We start from the raw sequence: 24,835 nt of genomic DNA, 5'->3' as shown, positions 1-24,835 counted from the left end.
CAGATGAGGGGCATGATGAGCATGTCTCTGCTCATTCTTGATGTTTCAGTGGCATTTGATATTTTTGACCATGGTCTCCAGCTCGATCAGCTCTGTGGGCTGGGAGCTGGAGGTAATAATAAATAATAATAACAAATTTTTATTTATACCCCGCCCTCCCTGGCCAGAGCCGGGCTCAGGGCGGCTAACACCAGTAAAATTACAATAAAAACATAATAGAGAAGGGGAAAAAACAATTTAAAATACAGGTTAAAAATACAGTTTAAAATGCAGCCTAATAATAGCCCATAGATCAAAACCATAAGGGGAGGGAAACATAAGGGTCAGTCCAAACCAAAGGCCAGGTGGAACAGCACTGTCTTGCAGGCCCTGCAGAAAGATGTCAAGTCCCGCAGGGCCCTAGTCTCTTGTGACAGAGGTAACATGTTATGATGCTTCCACTCCTGCCTTCAGGCTCCTCTACATGAAGTAGCATTGGTAGACTCCTCCATGACCTCATGGAAGCTGAGCTGTAGGGTTCTACAGAGCTTCATCTCATCCAAAGTGCTGTTAAACAACCACTGGAAGTGGTCCTTAGGAGGTTAGGAGCAAAGTGTCACCGGTATGCTGATGACACCTAGCTCTTTTCTCCATATCATCTGAGTAGAAGAGGTTGTGCAGGTTCCAGAGAAAAATGTATGAGTGCACTGGGGAGCTGGAGAACGACAAAACCGAAGCTGAATCCTGATTGAAGCACTGTGGATAAGTAATTTTTGGGACCAGGAATTGGACCTGCTTGTCCATTTTGGATGGGGTTGCATTCCCTCTAAAGGAGTGGCTGCGTTGTTTATGGCTGCTCCTGGATCCACCACTTCCAGTGGTGGCACAAATGACTGCCACTGCAAAGAGCACCCAGAAGTGGCTCTCTGGGCAGGACAAAGCTGCTAGGCTAGCTGGCATTAAGAAGGGCAGGGCAGGTAAATGGTGATGACCTAGGTGGAGACTGAATGAGTGAAGAGATCAGAGGATGCACAGGGGACTGTAAGACGGACAGGGCCAACTAGATGTAATTATGTAGATACATACAGGAGATTGAGATCTGGAAGAGAAGAGCAGCAAGAGAGAACAACTCTTTCTGTTTTCTGCTTAACACCCTACAAAGGTTCCTTCTTTATAATTTCCACCTGCATGAAACACAACTGGGTAGGTGGGCTTGAGTGGTAAAATGGTGCCCGTCCCCTGCTGCTCTTCCATTCTGATCAGTTGTCTCTGCCTGTTTTTCATTGGGATCCACCCACCAAATAAACCCCCCACCCTCACAGGAGCCTCCTCCACCTATCTATCTGCATACACAAAAAATCCAGTTTTGCCCTGTGTAAAGACTGCAGACCCGCTCAATATGTGCTCTTTTCTGTCATTTGTCATTGTGGGAAATGAAGCTCATTGATTCGTTCAACATTCACAGCCTCTGGGTTATGTACCCATTAAATTTCAGCTTCCTTTTACATGGTGAGTGCTGCGTAGCCTTTGACTGCCCCAAGTCTTGAGGTTTCCTTCTCACTAGTTGGGGAAAGGTGCAGGGCTTTGCTCAAAGGCTGAATTAAAAAGGAAGGGGGATACTGCTGGCAAGCATGCTTTTCACTTCTGTTGTCTCCTTCAGCTAATCTCCTCTGCTTCCTCTCCTCTCAGTTGCTAGGCATGTGCAGCTTTCACAAGAAACTGCTTAGTAAATTATTAATTGGCTACCACAATGCAACCTCAAATGTACCATTCGCTGCCCATCCATCCACCAGCCTCAGTTAATTTTTGCACTAGAGAAAAAAGCTCATTATGTTCTTTCATAACAAAAAAACAAAAAAAAATTCCTTCCAGTAGCACCTTAAAGACCAACTAAGTTAGTTCTTGGTATGAGCTTTCGTGTGCATGCACACTTCTTCAGATACACTGAAACAGAAGTTTCTGGAAAGGTGCTACTGGAAGGAATTTTTTTTTTGTTTTGACTATGGCAGACCAAGACGGCTACCTATCTGTAACTGGAACTATGTTCTTTCATATCACAGTACATGGATACTACCGTATCTTCCAAGATAGCAATCTATTGCCATCAGTTTAACTTTACGGTGGTACCTTGGTTTACAACCATACTCTGTTCCAGAGGTCCGGTTGTAAACCAAAACAGGTTGTAACCCAAGGCACGCTTTTGCCAACCAAAGTGGGTTGTAATCCAAAAATGGCCTCCCCCCCAAAAAATGGGTTATGATCCAAAAAGAAAAAAAGGAAAAATGGATTGTAATCCAAAAAAGGGGACACACACTTCCAGGTTTGACATGGTTGTAATCCAAAACAGTTGCAAACCAAGGTGCCACTGTATCCTAATTGGAAAAGCCAGAGATTGGTCTTTCACAATGGATATTACGCTTCATTTTGAAGTACTTTCTAAACATTTTGGGGAAGCTGCAGTAGATGTTTAAAAGCACTGAAATATCACCCACACTAGGCAACAGTGTTCCTGCCTTCTTAAGAAAGCCTTGTATTATATACAATATTCATTTTTCGATTTGTTCTCCTAGCTCCCTTTGAGCAATGTGCCTTTGAAGTTCAAGGCGTTACGCTGTAAATCTGCCAAAGCTTCAGGACTGAAGTGGCAGTTCAACTCTTCCTAACCCTCTCAGGGGATCTCTCTCATCTCCCCCCCTCCCCCCTTTTGCCTTTGAAAATATCTAGGTTTTCAGGCCCAAAACCAAGCAACAATTTTATGGGCTAATTTGATACAGCTTGCTCATATCTAGGAAAAGTAGGTAAAATGACATTGGCAGCAATGAAACGTAGTAGGTTATTATTGTCTCCCTGGAAAAATTCCTAGTCTTTTCTAAAACAGATTATTTATGCCTTAACATAACTAAATCACAATCAGGATGGGGTGGGGGGAAGATGAAGAAAAGGTAAACATTCACGTTCTTTCTCACACCCCCAATCTTTCAAATCAATTTTATATACGGAGCAAGGATTCAAATATGCACTGATAACTATGGGACTAGAATAAAAAGGTGGCATATATTACATTTTTAACCATTTTCTACAAGGTGTCTCAACATGATTTACAAATCTGTAAAACAGAACACAATAAAAAATGAAAAACTAAATACATTAAAACAAAATTCTTAAAAGTGCTCTTCCAACACTAAGCGTGAATGGTACCTCAGCCCACTAAAAGATGGCTGCTACAGAACAGGGCAGAAATCATACCACAGTATGATCCAAATTAATGACCCTATACATACTCTTGGTACCAGGTAGGTGAGGGAGGTAGGGGAAAGGTCCACCGGTTTACTTCTATGGCACACAGCAACTTCTTTGGATATGCTAAATTGTGGTACTTAGCTAGCTAGCCAAAGTCATTACTTTGACAAAGGAACTGGTATGGCAGTTCTTATACGTTCTTATACACATTTTACCCTTACAGCTATATGATCACAGGTTTTGGAAGGGGCCCAGAATATCATCCAGACTGACACACACACCCCAAACTCATAACAGTATTATACGGTAAATCACACCCATTTCCTATAAGAAATTACCCTGTTGTGGGTAGTTTTATTTATATGAGGTATCCTCTATGGGAAAGTGTCTTTTTCTATCCTTGCTTAGTTTCAACAAAGAAAATGAAAATAAGACATAATTATGGTTATATGTTCTTTTCACGGCGTGCATTCCTGTCTCCAAGAAAAAGACAGCTATATAGGCATTGTATACATAGGTCACTGAACATCTGTCAGATGGTTGCTAGTGTTACTTTATGCTTCAACCACCTTGGGCTAGAATATGACCTACTTGTGTTGCTTCAAAGATGAATGATCTTGGTCAATGAACCGAATCATTATCAGTTCCCACCTTTAAAATACACAAACATGGAAAATGTGGATACTTGATTTTTAAAAAATCTCACCATCTCCTTGCTCCTTCCCTGTATTTAGGAAATATAAAATATTTCTTAATTTGATGAGAGGTTGGAATTGGGGGAATAGTGTAATGTTATTTGGATGGTTTACGCCCACTGCATTGCATGGCTCACTTGTTTGCACAATGTCTTCTTACACAACACTATCAAACTGATAGTTATGTAAATTCAACTAACAAATATACCCACAACGTAACTGCATAGGCGCCGACTCCATGGGGCCTGAGGGGGCCCGAGCCCCCTCAAAAATTCGTTTAAGAGACAATGTTCTAATTACAGGTGGCAGCGATCTACAGCAAAGTTTTTTTCTCTTAATGAGAAACCACCATGTTCAATGTAATTTTTTTAAGGTTATCAATGGTATATCAACATATTAATAATAACTCATAGAAAACAACTATACTCTATTTCTGTATTTAAACATGAGGGATGCAAAGAATCAAGCAGAAAAATAAATCTGGTTTCTTTCTGCATAAGGATCTTTTCGGCTTGTTCTACAGGTCCTTGATATGCCGAGATCACAAAGAATGTTAAATCCTCCTCTGAATGTGACGCTTGAATAAAATGTTGCACTAACAACACTGTTTCTTATTCTGGAACGGTGTTCTGATATTCTTACTTTGTTGCACAATGTCTTCAGCATATTTTCTGGATTCTTTTAAAGTAAAACTGACCTTGCGGAAACCAGACAAGCTTGGCTATATTGTCATTTGAGTTAGTGGTGCTTTGAAGTTGGACACAAAATTATTTCTAAGCAAACTAACGCATAGCCTGCTTCTCAAATGCAATCCTCAACGCCATATACACAACGAACGCAAACAATGACTGCAATATAAAATAAAATACTGTAACATGGCTGTGTCCACAAGAAGGTGTTAATTTGTAGCCTGCTTCTCAAATGCAATCCTCAACGCCATATACACAACGAATGCAAACAATGACTGCAATATAAAATAAAATAACATGGCTGTGTCCACAAGGTGCTAATTTGTATGTGGGTGCACACATGAGCACTTTCCATCTTATGCCACTGAAATCTATCTTAACGTTTCCTCTCTACACCAGTGGGCCGTCCTTGATGGGATGTATTCGCACTGTGTGTTGTTGTTTCCTCCCTTCAGTTAATATTTCCTCACCCACCATAAGTTCTGGAAACCTGAAGCTGGAAACCTGTGTGCAAATTTTTGTTTACCTGTTTATTTAAATATACTAGATTTTTAAATATACTAGATTTTCACTAAAGAGCAGTTAATAATAATAGTAATGATGATGATGAATGTCTTTATCATTTCAAGTCAGGAAACCTGCAGTCTGTTGTGTGCATGTCTACAGGAATTTCATAAAGTGTATGCACACTTACTTTTTTTTTTTTTAAAGTACAATTTTCTCATTGTACCAGATTGGGTAAGGGCGGTGCATGGTGCACTTAGATGCGCTCCTGCAATGCATGGGCAGGGGGCAGGAAAGGAAACCCCAGCACAAAATGGTTGCATAGGCTGTAAACTGTCCTGTGATCTTGGGATGAAGGGTGTTACATAAATTTAACACACACACTGTCTACAGCAACAAACAGGGCCCACAGCTGAGAGCTGCTCACCTCATAATACTGTGGTACCTTGGGTTAAGAACTGAATTCGTTCTGGAGGTCCGTTCTTAACCTGAAACTGTTCTTAACCTGAGGTACCACTTTAGCTAATGGGGCCTCCCGCTGCCGCCATGCCGCTGCTGTGCGATTTCTGTTCTCATGCTGAGGTAAAGTTCTTAACCCGAGGTACTACTTCCGGGTTAGCGGAGTCTGTAACCTGAAGCGTATGTAACCTGAGGTACCACTGTACTTTTTCTAGGCCAGCATCCTGAGCATTGCCAAGCATTTGGACCCAGCAACTATTTTAGGATGTGTTCACATTACCACCTTAGAGTGTAGTGAAGTTGTTGCTTCTTGGTGCATTTCGCAGCTCTTCCCTTTCTTCTCAGCTGTTCAAATCAGGACAGGGAAGTCTTTATCCTATGTAGAAAAATGTTCACTCTGGAGTGCTTAAATCATTCCTAATTTGTCTATTCAATCCGTATGAAGTACAGGATACATAACAAAGTACAGGATATGTCATGTGAATATGGATTAAAATCCCACCACTGGAAACTGAAATATGAATACAGCCAATATTTTTAACTTCAGGATTTTGGGCAGTCAAAGCTTAGCTACTTTTTTTTTTTTTAATACATTCCGAGTGTTGCATGAAATCTAATGTGCACATGGCCCAGAGGCTGTGAATGTTCAATGAAGCTATGAGTTTAATTTCTCACAGTGTCAAATTACAGAAAAGAGCACATACGGAGCAGCTCTACCTGGAGGGTCAAATTGAATTTTACATGTACGTAGGCAGAAGAGTTTCATGTGGATTTCCCACCCCCACCTCCCCCAAAAAGCCATGGAAGACTGTGATCACAATGGAATAGCAGCAGGGGAGGGGCTGCCAGTGGCGTAGCGTGGGTTGTCAGCACCCGGGGCAAGGCAAGTAATTTGTGCCCCCTAACCCGTGGATTTGCGCCCCCTAACCCATGGATTTGCGCCCCCTAACCCTAACCCCCAGATGTTGCGCCTGGTGCGGCCGGTCCCCCTGTACCCCCCACGCTACGCCACTGGGGGCTGCTTAACCCTTTCTCAGGGTCCTCTGCCCACAATCAAACCCACTTCTCCAACTGTTTTTGCTCATGTGGGGGATTTTTTTTTTTAAAAGAAAGAAAATGTGCAATAAGACCAGCACCAGCAGTTGGTACTTCAAAGAGGCTGGGGGAAGAGACTGGCCATCATTGCTCTCCCCAACATTTGCCTTTTGCTTCTGCCGGTCTCCTCTGGAGTAAAAGATATGGGAGCCAGCTGTATGTCATCTAGCTTGGTAAGAACTGAACTTAATTTAAGCCGGGCGCGTTGGAGTGTGCATCTGTGTACAGTGGTACCTCAGGTTACAGACGCTTCAGGTTACAGACTCCACTAACCCAAAAATAGTACCTCGGGTTAAGAACTTTGCTTCAGGATGAGAACAGAAATCATGTGGTGATGGCGGGAGGTCCCATTAGCTAAAGTGGTTCCTCAGGTTAAGAACAATTTTAGGTTAAGAATGGACCTCCAGAACGAATTAAGTTCTTAACCCGAGGTACCACTGTACTTAAGCCTAGATTATGGTGTGGTTGTCATTGTTTGCTAAATGATTGATTTTTTTCATTTTCAAATCTACTGATGTGCTCTATATTTTGTATATTATTTTCTGTCAGAGACTTGTCTTCACCTGGAATCTTGTACAGTGGTACCTCTGGTTACGTACTTAATTCATTCTGGAGGTCCGTTCTTAACCTGAAACTGTTCTTAACCTGAGGCACCACTTTAGCTAATGGGGCCTCCTGCTGCTGCCGCGCTGCCGGAGCACGATTTCTGTTCTCATCCTGAAGCAAAGTTATTAACCTGAAGCACTATTTCTGGGTTAGCGGAGTCTGTAACCTGAAGCGTATGTAACCCGAGGTACCACTTTATGTATCTGTAAAATAACATTGTTCAGGGGCATTGTGGGAAATTCAAAGGGTGGCTAGACAAAGCCATCTAGCACTGCTCAGACTAGAGTGCTGCCATTGCAATCACATAAACCCAGCCAGGGCCCACGGACAGGTGAGCTTAACATAGGGAGCTGCCTTATGCTGACTGAATCAGACCATTGGGTCCATCTAGCACAATATTGTCCATACTGGCTGGCAGCAGCTCCTCAGGGTTTCAAGGCTGGGGGTCTCTCCAAGTGCTATCTGGAGATTCTGGGGATTGAACCTTGTACCTTCTGTATCCAAGTCAGGTGCTTTACCCCTGAGCTAAGGCAGAGGTAGCCCTCAGTGGCTCTCCAAAAAATATACGAGCCCCAAATGTAGCCTTTACTCATATGGGAATTGCTCCATCCCCTTGATCATTACGGTTGTCATTTTCTGAACTGTTTCTCAACAATATGCTTTTCAAGGTATTCTCCCCATCCCATCCCACCCTGCCAACCTGATGCCTTTTGGACTACAGGTCCCATCAGCCAGTGGGGTGGAGTAGTTATTAACTTTCAGAATTTGTTAAGGGGAGAAGGCATCTCGCAAAGTAGCTGTGCAGACAGTAATACAACACTTGGGTGTAAAGCTCCCAGCGTTTATGAATGGTTTTGCAATGGAGTATTTAACCGGAGAATGAAATTAATTTCCTTTATAGAAGCAAAGGGGGTGGGGGTGGATGGGGGGGGATTCCTTCATTAATAAAATCTGACGGGCAAGTATTGCTCCTAAACCGTCATTCTGAGCAAAATATCAGGCAGCCTCATTATACTGGTAGTGTCATTTTGAAAATCTCTTCCAATGTGGATTTCTGCCAGTGTTTAAAGACTGAAATTAAATTTATTCAGCCAGTCTGCCAGAGCAAGGTCAGTTTTTTCTCTCTTTCTCTGTGTGTGTGTTTTTAAAATACTATTCGGATGTAAATGTCACATCCATTTTGGAGGCCACTCATAATCTGGGCCATATACATTATGTAAGGTTTCCATGGCAACAGTTTCTCTGAGGGGAAACCTAGCTGTCTGCAGTTTCCACAGAAACTGCTCCCTGCTGAGACAGGTGCCTCGGAGGGAAGGGAAGGGAAGAGGAATGAGAAGGATCACGTGACCTCTGCAGCATACAGGCGCTGTAGCAGATGCAACGGTGCGCTTCCTCCCTCCTCCTCCTCCTTCCTCACCTCTCTCCCTTGCAAGGATCTTGGGTGGGGAGCTTTCCCGCCCCCTGCATCCTGTAATGCACATCTCTTGATCACAAGACCTTGGGCCTATATGGAGGTGGTCCTGATTTGGAAATGCCACTCACCCCGCGGACACTGAATCCGGGCACTTCAGCCTTTCAGGTCCAGCCTTTGCAGAGTCACTTTGCATGGGAACATTTCACTGGTAAATGAAAACTCTTTTTCTTTTTACTTCCTTTTCCTTAAAGAGCTGGAAAACAGAGGAAGGGGGTGAGGGGAAGCCCGTTCTCCGGATTGTTCTTTTGCTCAGCGATCCTAGTTCCTTTTAAATGAATGGGCTAAGAAATACGAGGTGCATTTGTGTGTGTGTTTTTGGCCCTGGTGAATCCAGGGAGTTAATGTGTCTTAAAATAACAGGGTGTGAAATAACGATTCCAAGAGATATGACTATGATAACCCTTTCATTAAAAAAAGCATAGCACCGTTTTATAGTTATAGTTAAGAAGGAGGCGGGGAGGGTTATACTGTGGCATTCATGGAAGTCTTAGTGCTGGCATAACTGCGGATTAACATGCAGCCTGTTTCATCTTCTGCTGTCACCTCTTTTCCTCTTTATGGGGAAAACAGCCTGACATGGTTATTAAATCTGGCAGCTGGGTTGTGCACGCAGAGCATGTAAGAGAATGAGTGGCTTTCAGAGAGCAGTCTCTGTTTTTCGCTGCTCCTGGGCTTGAGAGACGGTTCAAAAGGCTCTTTCTCTTCTTTGTAATTACTAATCGGTGGATCACTGCACAAGTATTCGCAAACAATTGCAAATGTAAGTATTCTTGGCTTGGCTTGTTTGCTGCTTTCAGGTTGCCAATTAAGGGTAGGGGTTTCGGGGGGGGGGGGAGTTGGGTTTTGTTTTTGCTGCAGTGTTCTAGTTGAAAGAGCAACAAGATGAAAGCCAAAGACCAAATCGGGCAGGAATGTTTCTTTGTAGGAATGAAGTGACTTTACATTGAATGGTTAAAGGAAGTAGGGAGAGAAAGATTGGTGGCTAGGGAAGTCCTGTTTTGCAGCTGCTAGTGACTGCAGGTTTTCTGTGAGAGGTAAAATCAGAACCTCAAGCATTTATTTTTTTTACCATGCTTGCTTTAAAGTGTTTCATCTAGAGAGATGTAAGGAACTACTTATTCCTCGAAACAAAGGTTTGTTTTTTTTGTTAATCTGGCATCCCTGGTTAATTTTTAAGAAATAAACCCAAACCTGTAGCTGAGAAATTTTGCAGGTATCTGTTTGGAATAGCTGGAGCAGGGTGTGTTAAACCTGCTAGAAAGGAAAACAGCAATACCAGCAAAATGCTGAGCAACACCTTTCTTCTTTTTTTTAAAAAATAGCCTTTTGTAATGTAGAAAGATGATCTTTTATTGCCATTGAAGCATAAAATACTGAAAATTTTTAAGCTTCAGGGTTTTCTCAATGCTGAAGGTTTAGATTTTTTTTTTTGACAAATATTCTTTTCCCATTCTTTAAAATATTCATTTCATACCTAATCAAGTTATCTCACTTTTTCCTTTTAATATATAAGACTGCAGAAATGTGGGCTTTTGGAGTACAACTTGCCAACTCTCATTCTGCTATAAATAAAACTTGCATAAGAAAAGAAAAGGTGCAACTGGTATTATGCATACTCAAATCAGATAATTGCATGAGAAATGCCTGCCGTTTCCAGTCTGTCTGAGTTGTCATGTCTCGTTTGTTTATTTCCAGGATGTGTTATTTACTAGAGATTCAGTCACGGTATCCCATTTCTATCTATGTAGCAATTTTATTACTGCAATTCTTTCACATGCTTGTTATAGGAGGGAAGCGTGAAGAGACTAAAAGGCTGCTTATGTCTCAATTTGGGTGTTCCTTTAAGTGGCTTGGAAGCTTGGGAAATGGTTTGCATGCTACTTTCCCAGCTCCTTTTTCCAAGTTGTAACAATCATAGTTTTATGTAACCTCAGAAATAGACAATTACTGTATAGGCAACTGTGGTTACTGTTAACTTCCAAACCATGGTTTGCGAACACACTTAAAACCATGGGTTGGACTGCTTAGCACTAACTATAGTTTACTGAATCCTAATGTCTTGGCAGCCTGGTTTATTACAAGTACAGAAATGGAGAAGAGAAACTGCATGGAAAAGGAGGGATGGATTCAATGTTCTGTATCACTGAAATTGAGCCTGTTCTGCTGTTCCAGGCAAAAGCACACATGCATCCCCTGTTTTACTGCAGTGAAATTGGAATGCTGTGCATTTGTTTCTGTGTAACCTGGAAAGCTGTGTTCTGTATAAAAATATAGCTTGGCATCCCAACAAGTTAAATGCAGTTTGGAAATGCTCTCCTTTCTCCTTTTTCCTGAAATAGCCACACCCTGTTTCACTATCTGTGAAAATGATTTTATTTGGTGACAACTGACGGGTTTCAGCTTCCCCCAGAGTGCTTTGTTAACAAACCAACTGCTGAGACAAGTGGTTTCAAGGGCAACATCCATCACAAAAAAATAAAATAAAATGGAATATGATGCTATTGGGCACCATTTGTGCGTGGTGAAGGAAGGAGATTTCCCAGCTGGCAAAGGTGCCTGGTGGAAAATGTCTAATCCAGGATCAGGCTGGATTAAAGTCTTGCATTTAGAAATATGACGGCATTTTTTAAATCAAAAGGATTATCATTAAGCTATAATGAATTTGACTTTAATGTTGTTGCATGGGGTGGTTTTGAAAAATGGCTAAAAGTTGAGACATTTAAGATTCCAAATACGTGATGGCTTCTGCTGCCTTTTCAACTATGCTTTATATTGTATCTAACATCTAGTGGTTAAGAGCCAAAAAGAAAGGCAATCTGTCTGGAAGTAATGTTCTCTCTTAAGAAAATCTGGTCCATAATTTGTGTAGCTCACTGACTTCCTTTGGTTACTTAATTGTGCAAAAATGGCACTTTGTGCATGTCCAGATGCAATCTGTTGTTAGTTCACTAGTTCCATTTAAGCAGATGTCTGGCTCAGACTCCTGGCTGCAAATTGACCCTATTAGCGTCCTTGGCTGCTCACTTGCTCTTTGTAGTCTGGGGAGCCCCACCCACATCCCACCTTTGCCCAGCTATGATCAGCCATCATCAGGGGATAGGAGAGCTGTTTTCATGCTGCTAATCAGCCATCTTTTGAACACCAGAAATGTTGTGGGAGGCTTTTGCTTCCAATCCTGCCAAAATCAGTGGGCAATGGGGAAAGGTGGGTGTGGGTGGGTGGGAAGGTTGTGTGTGTGTGTGTGTGTGTGTGTGTGTGTGAGAGAGAGAGAGAGAGAGAGAGAGAGAGAGAGAGAGAGAGAGAGAGGTGATGGCAGCACTCGTCAGTATTGGGGATTTCCACAAGTATGTGGCATCCAAACACCCATTCACTTCTGGATATGGTCCTTGGGTTCAAAAAGGTTGCCCATCCCTGGCAAAAGCTTAGTGAAAATTGCTACAAAATCTGGACTGTGATTCTGTTTTATTTATTTTTTGTTGAATGCATGAAATGTCGTCCTGTTTTTAAAATGCTTCTCTGAGACAGGGCTTTGCTTTTTGTCTCATGTGTTGAGCTGTTAGCTTTTGGACAATGACGTCTGAATCAATCAGTTAAGCTCAGAGTTGGCCAAAAACATGGGGAGGGGGGAGAGAGGAAACAGGAGAGGAAATAGGCCCCCTCCAGTCAAGGTGTGCAACAGTGTCCAAGGGAACACAGTGTTGGGAACACAGGAAGTGATCATCTGCTGAGTTGGACGTTTGGTACAGCTAGGTCAGCATTGTCAACACTGACTGGCAGTGATTCTCCAGGGGTTCAAGTGTGAGTCTTTTCCATCTCTACCTGGAAAAACCAGAAATTGAACTGGGAACATTTTGCACGGGATAAAACCCTCTCTGTGACCCACCTGCTACCAGTCAGTCTTGATAATACTGTGCTCGTTGAACCAATGTTCATCCTACGTTTACCTGAGACAGCATATCCCACAAGCACCTCCCTGTCCCACCCTGGCAGTCAGTACAGTAATAAATTAAATAATACTTTGTTGCACTTTCATGATACCCAAAATCTGATTGTTTGCTGCACTTTCATTACACTCCTTGGTATGTTCCATTATGCACATAGATTCATAGAATTGTTGAATTGGAAGGGACCATGAGGGTCATCTAGTCCAACCCCCTGCAATTCAGGAATATTTCACCCACTCGAATTCATGACCCAAAAATGCTCTACTGACTGAGCTGTGTTCTGGCTGTTGTTTTTTAATATCACAGTAGTGGCGGTCTGTTGACCAATGCGAAAGGGCTTGTAGTATCTGTTCCTCTGCAATTGAACCAGCTTGAAACAAACAAACAAAAAATTTCACAGAAGATTATACTGAGAAGTAGGAATGAAAAATGCTATGTCAGAATGAATTGTGAAAACTGGAAAGCCCTAGGTGGCCATGGATTTCAGACAGTTCTTTAGCCTACAGATAAAATTTAAATTAGTAATCAGTTACTGTCCAGGCACTAGGTAATTAGTAAGCAAAAGCTAACCAGTGATGCTTAAAACTGGTTAAGGACTTAAATGAAACAATGCCCAATATGGATTCACATGGACAGATTCCTTCTGTAACGTATTCTAGAACTGCAAGCAAATTTCTGCCTTTGGGTACAGAAAATGGTTTCTTCTAAAGCAGAATTTGCCATCTTACACTTTCTAGCTCATTCTATTTATTTGCTGAGATGGGCAATGCCATTTAGTAAATAACCGCTGTTGCAGTTTGAAGATAGATTTTAAAAAATATGCTTTAAAGTCTATTAATAAAAGTCAAGATGATCAAAAGGCCATTTTAAAGCAGCAGGGTAAGGCATGTAACATAGCTTCCTTGTGTAAGGCCAGCTGTGAACACCACTACATGGGCTTTATCAGCCATGAAACACAGTACTTAGGAATCAATAAGTATTGATGAGAAAAGAAGCAATTATTTACAGCGTAATTACAGAGATGCTGGTGGTAGTTCCATTTAGTGCTGACCTTGACATTTTGGGCATGGAGGAAAATAAATAATTGCCTCTAATTCAGGGGTGGCCAACTCCCAAGAGACTGCAATTTACTCACAGAGTTAAAAACTGGCAGTGATCTACCCCTTTTTGGGGTTCAGGTCAAAGTTGTTGAGCTTCTTTTTTTTAGGAAGGAGGTAAAATGTTGGACATGAAAATGTGAACAGAAAGAAATTGCATTGAGTCAATGTTTTAAATAAAATTGAACATTTACCCCCCCCCCTTTCTTCACCAAGTACAGCTATTATTGTGGTGTTTGACCTAAGTATGGTATATTTTGTTCACTCTGTATATTGCGCAAATTGCACTGCCATTCAAGTCTGCTATTGGGGTTGATGATGGCTGTGTTCAAACAGCACTTTATTCCTTTTTCACAATGTTTCTTTACGTTATAATTTCCACGTTTAACATGCTCTTTCACATAACACAAACGCCACTTCTGGGAAACTGGCAGAATCTATCTGAAGTTTAGCACTAATTTCTGTGTTATTTGCTTGCGGAAAATTGCAAGAGTTTTGCATTGTAATTTCACCTAACAAAATTTTGGGTGTACGTGGAATACATGTCTTCCCTGCCATTTTAAAATTTAGCGCAATGTGGTGGCATGTCAATCAAAAGCCACAGTTCCATAATACAACAGATAATGCAGTGTAAAAGGAACATAGAACTGTTTGCATTATAATCATGAAGAAAAATGCAATAAACCCCATGTCTGAATACCCTAGATGAGCACCCTTGAGGTAAACAGGAATGCACAGTTTTCTTTGTTTTACCCTTTGTTTACTTCATAACACCCCCAAAGGGCCTAAACCTGTTTTCACAAACTCTCACACTGTTTAAGCCTCTGGAATAGGGACTAGAAGAAAAATCATAGCTCAGTAGTAGGGTATCTGTTGTGCATGGCGGTAGGTCCCATGTTGACTCTCCAAGTAGGGCTGGGAGAAAACCCCAGAAAGCTGCTGTTGGTCAGTGCAGACAGTACTGGGCTAGATGGACCAATGGCTTGAGTTAGTATAAGGCAGCTTCCTATGTTCCTAACAGGGATGGGGACCTTTAGGCCCTCCAGATGTTTTGGACCTCAGTCCCAATCATCGTTGATCATTCGATATACTGGTACTCCAAAATGTATTGAGGGCCCCTGGTTGGGGAAGGCTGAGGTTAGTCCTTCCTCTCCCACAGCCCCAATTCCAATTGGCTGCATTATGAGAAGAATTGATGTGGGGTGAGCCAGCCATGGGTGTCCCATGTAATGTAGTTTGGTGACCTGCTCAACTGAGTTAGAGTTTTTTTTTAAAAAAAAATATTTTATTAAGGGTTTTCTTGTTTTACAGTGTAAGTGTAATGCCTCGTATTTTTTTTCCCCGTGTAACATTTTTACAAATCCATTTCATTTGTTGAGGCATTAGGGGGAGAAGAAAAAAGAAAAGAAAAAAAAGAAAGAAAGAAAGGAGGGTGGAAGGAGGGGAGATGGATGGGGGTGGAGTCGGGTAGCGGTGTTTCTATTATGCTTAATGTATGTAGTTTGGTGTCAGCGTGCTTGTGTTGTTCACTTGTGTTCCTTTGGTGGTGAGAGAGGTTGGGGTTGGCCTAGGATGTGATTGTTTGTTTGTGATTGGTTGTGGTGATCTTTGTTTTCGTGTGTGAGTGAGGTGGGTGGGTGTTTTGGATCAAGTTAGCCATACTGATTTGTATGCTGTTGGTGGATTATTGTCATTGTCCTGTTGGGCTGTGTATGTGATAAAGGGGAGCCATACCGGGGTGAAGGTGTCTTCTTCTGTTTGTCCCCGTGTCAGTTTCAGTTTGTTAGTTAATTTTTCTAGTAGGGCTGTTTCCCATACTATTTGGTACCATTGGTCCATGCTTACTCCTGACAGGTCTCTCCAGTGTCTGGTTATGGTGTTTCTGGCTGCTGAAAGTAGGTGGGTTATGAGTTCTTTGTGGTGAAAATGGGCATTGTTGTCTTGGAAGATGTTTAGTAGGGCCAATTCTGGGGTGAGGTCTAATACTTGCTTTGTTATTTTACATATTTCTTGTATGGCTGTTGTCCAGAATAGTTGGATTTTGGGACACTCCCACCACATGTGAAGGTATGTGCCTGTGGAGGTGCACCCTCTCCAGCATTTTGGTGAGGTTCTTGGGTGTATTAGCGCTAGTTTCCTTGGTGTTAGGTACCACCTGTAGGTGAGTTTCAGTGTGAGTTCTTTTCTTTTCGTTGATATGGATTTAAAGGGGGGTTTAGACCACATTCTGGTCCATTGAGTGGGGTTAATCTCATAGCCTATGTCATTCTCCCATTGTTTTTTGATTGCGTCTAGGGGATTTGCAGGATTTTGGAGTAGTATTTTGTATATTGCGGATACCGTCCCTTTACCATTTCCCTTTGTTGTTAGGAGGAGGTTTTCAAAGGTTGTCAGGGGCCTAGAACTGAGTTAGAGTTTTCTAACACTCTGCACTTGGGGAAATTGGCCTGGCAAGTTAGGTTCTAATGTGGATCTTCATTCCTCCTCCCAGGTTTCGTTTCTAGAGCAGCTTCTGCTACCTGATCATATGCTGATGATGGGAGAGAGCATATCTAGAAAAGGAGGCCATGGCTCAGTTCTTACATAGCAACAAGCCATGTTTAATAGCTCTTTGGGTTTGAATAACATGCTACTGCGCACTGTCTGATCATTCCTGCTTTGATCCCTTCTCCCCTCAACCCTGGCCCAGCACAAACCTTGAAGACTTGGTTTGTTTGGTTTTTTTGTCTGAATCGGAAATTGTGGATTTTTTCCTTCTGAAGTTCAGCAAGTCATGATTTGTTCTTGGCTTGGCCAGCAGATATCCATTCTGTTTGCCTCCAAAAACCTCTGTAATTCAGCTGTGCAAGTCATCAAACTAGATTTTTATGTGGGACATTCCTGCTTAGATCATCCTGGTTCTCCTAAAGCCATGGAGAGGAGCCTGATTTGGATAGGAAGGAGAGTTTAGCTCTTTGCAACTTCTAAAGTTTGAGTCTCTTTCCCTATGTGCTTTCCTGCCCACAGCTAATATCAGCAGTTTATGGATGATGGAGGAGGAGGAGGAGAGGCCTTCTCTCTTCTCTCTTACCCACCACCAGCTGCTTTAGGAGAAGGAAATGACATGGGAAGATCCAATCATGGTGTAGTGGTTAAGGTGTTGGACTAGGACCTGCTGGTAGAGACCAGGGTTCAAATCCCCACTCAACCATGAAGTTCATTGGGTCACCATATTTCAGACTGACCTACCTCACAGTATTTTTGTGAGGATAATACGGAGAGGGAGGGAGAGCTAAGTACACTATCTTTATCTCTTCAAAAGAAAGGTGGGATGTAAAATGGGAAAAAAACCCAAGCATAATTTTTCAAACCGCCCTTAGTTATTTCAGTTTATTTGCATTTTCAAGGGAGCATTTGAAGCATGTTTTCCATTTTTGTTACTGTGTGTGCAAAGCATATATGCAAACACATTCTGGTGTTGTTGGCTTGCCTGCTTCCACCAAACAAACACTGCAGTAATAAAATCTCAGCTGAGGAGAAATTGATAAAGAGCACAAACGGCACGTGGATGGTACCAGAAACTCCAGATGACATTTTGCAAAATATTTGCTGAAAGGTTTTATTGTTGTGGTTAACAATTGCTGGTCCTTAGACATGCCAAGCAATGATACACAGTGGAGTCTCTCTTTTCCCACACTTGGTGTGTCCAGTCTTTTCCATGGACACCATTTGTTTTCAATCAATTTAGCAATTATAATCAAGCAGAACACCCACCAGCAGACAGAATGAAATGCAGAATAATAGCTCTGCCTCTGTGTTGGGCATAAGAGCCTTTCTGTATGCAGCGGGGGTGGGGGGAGAGACATAAAATCTGACAAAAGTTTGAGTCTTGGAGATAAGATGTAGCACATTTGCAGTATAGTATACAGGGAAACTTGAATTGCTTATGTAGTTAAACCTGTTGAATTAGAAGCCTGCCTACAGCATCGGGCTCCTATCAGCACTGGGAATTTATGGGAACTGGGTTGAGTGATGAAAGGACATCTGATGTACACAAACCATACAGCCCAGCTATAGAGCAGCCACTGAAATGTTTTAGTGCCACCAACTGATTGCACCAAATCAATTTCAGAAACACTGTTTTTTACCTTGCTAGCTCAGAGATGTAGAACCTCAACCCAGGGACCAAATGTGGCCCTCCAGACTTCTCTGTCAGGTCCTCAAAACACTCACCAGACAAAACACCCTTTAATGGGTCCACGCCCCATTTTTGCATGACTGGAATGCAACCTTGAAATCTGATAGTTTCTCCTGATTGTTTGGATGAAGGATAGAAAGGGGCAGATGTAGAAACTCACCTGCTGTACAAATTTTATGTTTGTTGCTCCACTGCCTTTTGCCTCTGCCCACCCACCACTGATATGTATTTTCCACAGAAAATATCCCACTTCATATCTTTATTGGCAACAGTGAATAGATGCATGTTACAAATACAGTGTTAGGCAAGCTTGACAGTTCCAAAGTTTTTATCTTTATTAACTACAAGTAAAATAAGCATGCAAGATAAGATCGCTCTCTAGGGCATCAAAAAAACCTCTATTTTTTTTCCCTAATGCAAATTACTCTCTGCAAATTACTCCAATTTGCACTGGAGAATTTCCCAGAAAACCCACATTACTGACGCAATTTTATAATAATGGCTAATATTTGCCAAATGCAAATATCTGTGCACCTCTTCTTTCCCAGTTAGGCTCTGAATATGTACTGGTTGCTGCTGCTTAAACAGCTCACTGCTTTAATTATAAACACTTCAAAGGAACATATTTCTAAATTAAACATATGAAAGATCTCTTCCCTTCTCCCCTAATAATTGGTGGTGTTTGGCTGACATTGATAATAGTTTTGATTTATAATTTGATAGGCATGTTTCAAGATTATGAGAACTGCATATAAGTATGAGAAAGTTAACCTAGGAAAAGGAAAGACTTCTTTTAAATTTTAGTATTGACATTCTGGATGAAGAAATCGATTTTGTTTGTCAGTCCCCCAGAGCTTGTATTACTAGTGATCTCTGTTAATAACATGACAGCACCAGGGCTGGAAGCAAAACTCCTTTAAGATTCAGAACAAGATCTTTCATAGGATTTTGACCCAATTATTGTTTGTTAGATCTGAAGGCCACCTTTTCCAAACAATTGTTCCATATAGCAGTATTGTATTTTCATAGTTCATCATCAGTCCAGGATTTCTGTGGTGCTACATCAGAGGTCGGCAGCCTAAGGCCCATGGGCCAATTCCGGCCCATGAGCTTCCTGGAACCGGCCCACAGCCATTCTGTGGATTGGTGTGGGGATTCCATGCTTTTCCCCCCTCGCCGCAGGGACCGACTTCCAGGTTGGAAGAGCGCCAGAAATAGCGTGTGTGCACGGGCGCTCCTCCATCCCGGAAGTGTGCCGGAAATAGCATGTGCACATGTGTACGGGCGCTCCTAATGGAAGAGCGCCGAAAATAACTTGAATGCACACACGGGCACACACAGGTGCGCATGTTCTGACCCACCCACTGCCGGGCAGTGGACTGGCCTGGCCTCAAAAAACGTTGTTGACCCCTGTGCTACATGGTAGTTTAAGAATGCTTGTTGTATTTCCTGCATAGTGACACTGAACTTTCTTGGAAGTAGGTACCATTATGTTCAATATGACTTACCTGCATGAGTAAGTGTGCAGTCTAAGCAGTGCTTCCCAACCGGGGACCATATGGCCTCCCCCGCCCCCAGCACAGCCATAGATATTCCCACACCCATGTTTCTGCCATTGAATAATACAGTGGTACCTCAGGTTAAGAACTTAATTCGTTCCGGAGGTCCTTTCTTAACCTGAAACTGTTCTTAACCTGAAGCACTACTTTAGCTAATGGGGCCTCCTGCTGCTGCTGCTGCTGCGCTGCCACTGCGTGATTTCTGTTTTCATCCTGAAGCAAAGTTCTTAACCTGAGGTACTATTTCTGGGTTAGCGGAGTCTGTAACCTGAAGCGTCTGTAACCCGAGGTACCACTGTACTTTCACTTAGACTAATGCCATCATCTTCTTGATACCTTATAAGTCAAAGGCAATACTGTAGTTTACTAGTTTGCATTGCAGTAAAGCTTCAGGTTAAACCATGATATGCAGTATTAATGTAGTAGCAGACCTGATGCTAGCGACTGGGCAACTGACCAAATATCCACTCAATCCTGGCAATGGGTGCCAGATTCCTATAATCCTCCTCCTCCTCCTGCTGCTGCTGCTGTTCTATAGCAGACTAGTACTGAAGATGCATAGTTCTATGTGAACAGAAAGACTAGAGGACAGCATGTGGAGAATCTGGAAATTAAATACTCATTTTGATGATCTATAAACTTTATTGGACAAAATATTTCAGCATAACAGCAACTGTTATATTCTTGGCAGTTTTATCACAAAGAAATATGACTCTCTTCATGGTAAACAGTATCTACAGCAAAATATTGGCTCTTAATGGCCCTTGAAGTTACATGCATGGACAACCCTATGGATTGTCGTGGCTTTTATGATCAAATGTATGCTGTGTCCTTTGTAAATGGTATAGAAATTAGTATTAGCATTATTTAAAATGCTCTGCAAAAATACAGGAACCACATGCCAAGGAAAACAGTAGCTGCTGAAGTTTCCGCTTGCCTTGTGGTGTTGGGATCCCTGTCAGAATTCAAGATGGCATACTTGCTTCCTTAAGGCATTCTGACCAGGAAAATATTATTAGGATCATGTCCATTAAAATAATATGCATCACTTCAGTGTTCAAATTGCTTCGCATGCATACTACAACAGTCCTGAGAGGCAGGTCAGGAATATGATCTCAATATGGCTTAAGGCCACCTTGTGAATTTGTGATATGACATGAAATCTGGACCTGCAGCCCCCTGGATCACAGTTCATTCTTATTCACTTCACTGAAAGCAGCTGTGTAGAAGGCCCCTATACAGATTTCAAGGCTAGTTCTCTCCTTGTGGCCCTCCGCTCTCACCATGTATTTAAGACACTTATTTTCACCCCTTTTCACAAGGACCTCAGCCTGGTATAGAATCACAGACGCGGGTGGCACTGTGGTCTAAACCACTGAACCTCTTGGGCTTGCCTATCAGAAGGTTGGTGGTTTGAATCCCTACGACGGAGTGAGCTCCCATTGCTCTGCCTCAGCTCCTGCCAACTTAGCAGTTCAAAAGCACACCAGTGCGAGTAGATGAGTAGGTACCGCTGTGGTGGGAAGGTAAACAACGTTTCTGTGCGCTCTGGTTTCCTTCACAGTGTTCTGTTGTGCCAGAAGTGGTTTAGTCATGCTGGCCACATGACTCGGAAAGCTGTCTGTGTATAAACACCAGCTCCCTTGGCCTGAAAGCGAGATGAGTGCTGCCACCTCATAGTTGCCTTTGACTGGACTTAACTGTCCAGGGGTCCTTTACCTTTACCTTTTTATAGAATCACAGAACTGTAGAGTCGGAAGGGACCACATCTAGTCTAACCCCCTGCAGTGCAGAAATCAGTCACCCAAAGTGGAGCTCAAACCCACAACCCTGAGATTAAGGGTCCATATTCACCCCTTTTTTATTCCCACAACAGCCCTTTGAGGTAGGCTAAGCTGGTGTGCCTGGCATGCTCTGGTCCATGGAGTCACAAAGAGTCAGACATGACTAAACGACTAAACAACAACAACAGGCTGAGAAATAATGACAAGCTGACTTTTGTAGAGAAATGAACCCAAGATCGTCTTGGTGGTCCTATATCATGCTGCTTTTAGTGCAAGATAAATTTATCCAAAATTTTGCTCTGTGTGTGTGTGTGTGTGTGTGTGTGTGTGTGTGTGTTTATTTAACATAAAAGCAGGACCAAACAAAACAATATGTGGTGGCTTGTGAGCTTTTGGCACACACAGCAAATGTGCTTTTTCCTGGAGTGCCTTATTGATACATATTTTCCCCTGGTCTAAGCATTCCTCCCCCCCTGCCCTGTTCAGCTGTGAGCACTCCCAGCACAGTTAGTTTTTCCTTGTCAGCTTTTCACACTGCCCCACTCTCCTCTTTAAGAATGAAACACAATATCTTAACCAAACAGATACCGAAGAGGCTCATCATTGGCTGGCACTGTCCCCTGATAGCACGGGTCCCGCCTCTTTGGTTGTGCTGACAAGCTGTTTATGTTTTTGCAAGGCCACCCTTTAACTCAGCCTCCTGGTGGTTATAATGGGACCAATTGTCTGAATGCTGCAGGGAGCAGGCTCCTCTCTTCGAAAGAGGCTGCATTTCAGTGCCTGGAAGGACATAATGGAACGCCTGTAAGTAAGCTCCTAACTGTCCCACCTTTTAGGGGAATATATATATATATATCCTAGGATTACAGAAAATCCTTATTTAGTACAGTTCTTGTGTTTATGATTCAAAAAAGTATTGTGTGTGCGTGTGTATTTGGGAAGGAAGGTTGAATCTTTTGAATGAACAGCAGCTACTTTGTATTCAGCGACATGCTTCTGAGGACTCCTCTATTCATACCTCAAATGAGAGTGAGATCATCCTGGAGAGGAATAGAAACAGATGGAACAACTTGCGGGATAAGGTTAACCAGACAAACTTGTTGAAGAAGATCTTTTAAGACTTTTTTAAAGAAGCATGACTATGACTTTATTCTCCACTAAGTGCTTCTTATTAAAACATATATTAAGCTGCAGAAATTCATCCGAAAGTAGACAAGATGTGAGGTGGGAGGGGGGGATATTGAACACCCTTCTTTGAAAACAATGTTTTTTAGAAAGAGGCATGCTGTAGGGTAGAACACAATGCTTCAGAAAAGTGCTGTTGGTTCTCCAAGATGTATTTCTAGGAATAAATAGGTTGTGCTCTGCGGTGTCTGAATAACTGGTCTGCCTAATCAGCTGAAGCATTTTCAGGCTCACAGAATGGAAGAACGAATTAAACACCCCAGCCTCCATGGACAAGTTATGGAACAAATTTTGGCCTCTAGATAAAATGGTAAAATTAATCAAAAACTTGAAATAAGTTATTGTGTAGGCATGAAGTACTTCTAAAGAGGATCCTCAAAACCCAATGCTGGAATGGTAAACTTCACTATATTACCACCAGTATCAGTTGTGAGAGCTGATTTTAGCACAGTGTCACTCAATTCCTGAATCATAAAGACCCCGCTTTCTAAATAGAGAAGATAAAGAGATAGCATGTAAACTACGTCTCCTAGGCTGCAAGGGATGTAATTAACTTTTATAACTTCAACAACTGATATCTTGCCTTGCCTTTCATTTAATTGCAAAATTCCTCCCAACAGTCTCTTCTAATAAGGAGTAAATTTCCTGAGGGAGTTTGCTTTGGTTAAAAGAACTACCCAAACATCATAAAGCGATCAGACATGCAAAATATCAGGTGAAGCCACCAAGAAAGCAGACTCCTCTTGTTCTGGCAGTTCCCTGCTCTTTTAACAGCTGCTTTACAGGCTAACATTTAATAGCTGCAGCTTTCCAAGTGATGAGTGAAACATCACCTGTTGAATTTCCATCAGCCACTGAAGGTGTTAGAATAACAGTAGTCTTGTTAGGAAAAGAAATGGAAGAGCTTTCCAGAGAAATCTTCTCAAGCATCCTTGAGTTTCAATTTCATAATACCGTGTTTTTCGCTCTATAAGACGCACCAGACAACAAGACGCACCTAATTTTTGGAGGAGGAAAACAAGAAGAAAAATATCTGAATCTCAGAAGCCAGAACAGCAAGAGGGATCACTGCACAGTGAAAGCAGCAATCCCTCTTGCTATTCTGGCTTCTGGGATAGCTGCGCAGCCTGCATTCGCTCCATAAGACGCACACACATTTCCCCTTACTTTTTAGGAGGGAAAAAGTGAGTCTTATAGAGCAAAAAATACGGTATTTTATGTAGTATCTAATATGTCAGATGCTACTTAGAAAGAGAAAGTCCTTTTGAAAACACACTACAGTGGTACCTCGGGTTACATAAGCTTCAGGTTACAGACGCTTCAGGTTACAGACTCCGTTAACCCAGAAATAGTACCTTGGGTTAAGAACTTTGCTTCAGGATGAGAACAGAAATTATGCTCCAGTGGTGCGGCAGCAGCGGGAGGCCCCATTAGCTAAAGTGGTGCTTCAGGTTAAGAACAGACCTCCGGAACGAATTAAGTACTTAACCCGAGGTACCAGTATAATAACTTTTGCTTCTGTTTTGAGATATCTCCCAAAAGAAGGCTCTGGGTGTAACTTACTTGCATATGGTAATATTAGTCCAATATTTGTTGGAATATTTTGGAGTAGCTGTTGGAATATTTAATACATGTTGCAATATTTTTCCTCCAAAAAACATATTACCATAAGTTACATATATTTCCTAGGTTGCTTTCCCTCTGGAGCAGGAATGGGCATTCTGCAGCTCTCCAGATGTTGCTGGACTCAATTCTCATTATGCTTGACCACCGTAGGCTGATGGGAGCTGGGGTCCAACAACAGCTGTAGAGCCACATGTTTCTGACCCTAATCTAGTCCTGCTGTCTTTGCCAGTTGAACCGGAGTTTTCTCTGTCTCTGCCATCTGTAACTGCGGCAGCTACTACAACATGTATTTAAACATTTATACTGACAAGAATGGAGACAGACCTAGGGAAAGAGAATCTGATAAGGATCGTTTCAAAATTCATTGGCAGCAATCCTATTTGTTAGGACACCAGCAAATAAACCTGTACACTTTTCTGTTCTTAAATAAATGAACATCTTTTTTTAGTATCTTTTAGCCTGGAATGTCAACATTGTTAATAGAAAGTGGCTATCATAATTTAGTGGGACGCGGGTGGCACTGTGGGTTAAACCACAGAGCCTAGGACTTGCTGATCACAAGGTCGGCTATTTGAATCCCCGCGACGGGGTGAGCTCCCGTTGCTCGGTCCCTGCTCCTGCCAACCTAGCAGCTCAAAAGAACATCAAAGTGCAAGTAGATAAATAGGTACCACTCCAGCGGGAAGGTAAACGGCGTTTCCGTGCGCCACTCTGGTTCACCA

At 42.2% G+C, this 24,835-nt stretch overlaps 1 protein-coding gene across 3 annotated transcripts in view; it reads left to right on the top strand.

The window, feature by feature from the left end:
- The first annotated feature begins 8,598 nt into the window (after positions 1-8,598).
- Positions 8,599-24,835, top strand: part of TRIM2 (tripartite motif containing 2) — a 52,794-nt gene continuing 36,557 nt past the window's right edge. The window contains exon 1 of one of the 3 annotated variants that reach the window (XM_083755637.1): positions 8,599-8,889. Coding sequence is in view for 1 of the 3 variants with exons in the window: in XM_083755635.1 (XP_083611761.1) it covers positions 21,969-22,106 (138 nt within the window). In the remaining 2 variants the exon portion in view is untranslated. Of the gene's footprint in view, positions 8,890-9,213; positions 9,502-21,796; positions 22,107-24,835 lie in introns of those variants that run through there. The other 2 variants (XM_083755639.1, XM_083755635.1) reach the window with 2 other exon arrangements.

The sequence above is a fragment of the Podarcis gaigeae genome, assembly GCF_964106915.1.
Source record: "Podarcis gaigeae genome assembly, chromosome: 9".
Classification (NCBI taxonomy): Eukaryota; Metazoa; Chordata; class Lepidosauria; order Squamata; family Lacertidae; genus Podarcis; species Podarcis gaigeae.
This window is presented reverse-complemented; position numbering and strand designations above follow the sequence as displayed.